This window comes from Centruroides sculpturatus, unplaced genomic scaffold (genome assembly GCF_000671375.1).
Source record: "Centruroides sculpturatus isolate CEXI.00-Female unplaced genomic scaffold, Cexi_2.0 scaffold317, whole genome shotgun sequence".
In the NCBI taxonomy this organism is placed as follows: Eukaryota; Metazoa; Arthropoda; class Arachnida; order Scorpiones; family Buthidae; genus Centruroides; species Centruroides sculpturatus.
Genome location: NW_019384610.1, coordinates 566,586 through 568,735, shown reverse-complemented (window position 1 = coordinate 568,735; position 2,150 = coordinate 566,586). Strand labels below are relative to the sequence as shown.

General features: G+C 37.5%; 1 protein-coding gene across 1 annotated transcript in view; it reads left to right on the top strand.

Moving 5' to 3' along the window:
* The first annotated feature begins 1,038 nt into the window (after window positions 1-1,038).
* The window catches only part of LOC111625246 (protein BANP-like), a 12,373-nt gene continuing 11,261 nt past the window's right edge, over window positions 1,039-2,150 (top strand). The window contains exon 1 of the mRNA XM_023368343.1: window positions 1,039-1,225. Coding sequence (XP_023224111.1) covers window positions 1,162-1,225 — 64 coding nt within the window. The 5' untranslated portion in view covers window positions 1,039-1,161. The remainder of the gene's footprint in view (window positions 1,226-2,150) is intronic.

The window sequence follows — 2,150 nt, the reverse complement described above, 5'->3', positions numbered from 1 at the left end:
ACATTAATATCAAACTCTAGCAATGCCTTAAACAAAAATTAATCAATCATTTTTTTTACCATTCTTTAATATAGTTCACCGCCTTTAATCTAGATATAGACTGCGGCCGGATGGCCGAGCAGTCAAGGTGGCAGCCTACCGCTCTGGGGTACCCGGGCTCGAATCCGAACGGGTCAAAAAGTTCCCAGGAATTTTTCGGGGGGTGGTCCGTTCGGATATGTCTGACCTCGTCCCTCACCCCCCGACAGCACCATTGTGGGCCTGGCCGAACCCATAATGGGCTTGCAAAATAAGAGGCCTCTTAGTGCTCACAGGGCGGAAATAGTAAAACAAAAAAATCTAGATAAAGACCAGGGGTGGCCAACAGTTTTCTCCTCCGGGCCGAATTGGAAAGAAAACTTTTTCCACTGCCCGAACCAGAGGTGGCCCTAGCGAGATCTTATTGTGGCGTCACTCCGTAGAGACTAAACTGTACATAGGTATTACAGATACACTTTTCACATTGGGCACAGAATGACGTTGACCTTTTTTTTCTTTTTTTAATAAGATCAACTTTCCTATAACTTCACATTGTCAGGTTGTGGAGAATTATCGCGTATCCATTCAAGCAATTACTGCACTGTATTTGAAGTTCAGTCCAATATTCAAATTAATTGCAGGTCGTGGTACACTACACCCGGTTAAATTAGCTTCAACTTTTTATTTCTTTTTGCAAATCGGCTCAATACTTTTTCGGCTGTAATTTTCTGGGGAGGGCACCAGGTTAACTGGGGGGGCCTTGCCCACCCATACCCCTTCCTGGCTACGCCCATGGTGTCGCTATAACCACTCTATGTAGTATATTCTAGCTCGTAGTGTGAACCGCTCGGCCATCCGGTCAAATATTGGAAGAACTATAGAATTTTTGACAAAATAATTTTAGAAATGAATAGAATTTTTAAGTATTAATTTTAAATTTTATAAAGCAAAGAAATTACATATAATTTATTTATTTCATACACATTTCTTATTTTGTTAGTTTCAAGATTTCGACATCAGGCGGAAGAAACCCAGTAGTCACGTGACCGGAACAACGTTCTCAAAACAAATATGGCAGTCAATAGTCAAGTGCATTGAAATGTTTAAACATAAAGTTTCTAAATGTAATAATAAGATAAGCAAATGACATCGTTTCACCAAAAAGACTTGTCCATTTTACAGGAAACAGAAATGAGATACGAAGCGGGTGAGATGATCTTACTTATGTCTTTAGAATTTCCTTTCATTTATGCATCAGTAATTTGTTTAATGTAAATATTTTAACTCTTTCGAGATAATATGAGATATAAATCATACTTAAATTCAGATTAATGAACAGTTGTTACAGATAAAAGTAAATATGAAGCTACAATTTACATTTCACTATAAACTGAAAGAAAAAGCAACAGAATACCTGAAATTTGCAATTAATTATCTGTTATAACACAGTTGAACAGAAAGATTTTATATTTACTAGAGTAAATGCAGCTCAGAATGAAGAAGTTGAGACATTTTCAGAGCTGCAAAGCTTGCCGAAGGAGTAGATTTCCCTGTATAAGCAAAACAGTCACTGGAACCATATCTTTGTGAGATATTCATAATCAAAGGTCAGTTTTTACCATGCGCCAGTACTACTATTCGTGCTCCATGTTGGTCGAGGCAAATGATAGCTTGTCTTGACTGATGTTCCACATATAGTTGTGTGCTTCAATGCAAGCAATAGCAAGCAGCAAGCAACTTGGTGCCTAAGTGCGGGCGAGCTCCACACTCCCTAAAACTAGATAACATTGTGCATTGTGTACTCCATGAACAGTGAATTAGGTTATTCAAAGCTGGTGTAGTTGCATGGGCTAAATACAGTAGTTAAATGTGATTCCTGATTGCATACAACTGAGAAGTAGGCTGAGGGTCACATGTGTGGGTATGGTTCCTTTGACATTTTGCTTCTATGGGTATGGCCTACAGCTCTGGTAATATCCCAACCATCTCATTCAGAGGTGTAATTGTATTGTCATGTATATATACATATACATATATATATTTGTGCCATACATTATATACAATACATACATTATATATATATATATATATACTGCAACTAAAAAAAAAAAAATGTGTATAGATTTATATAC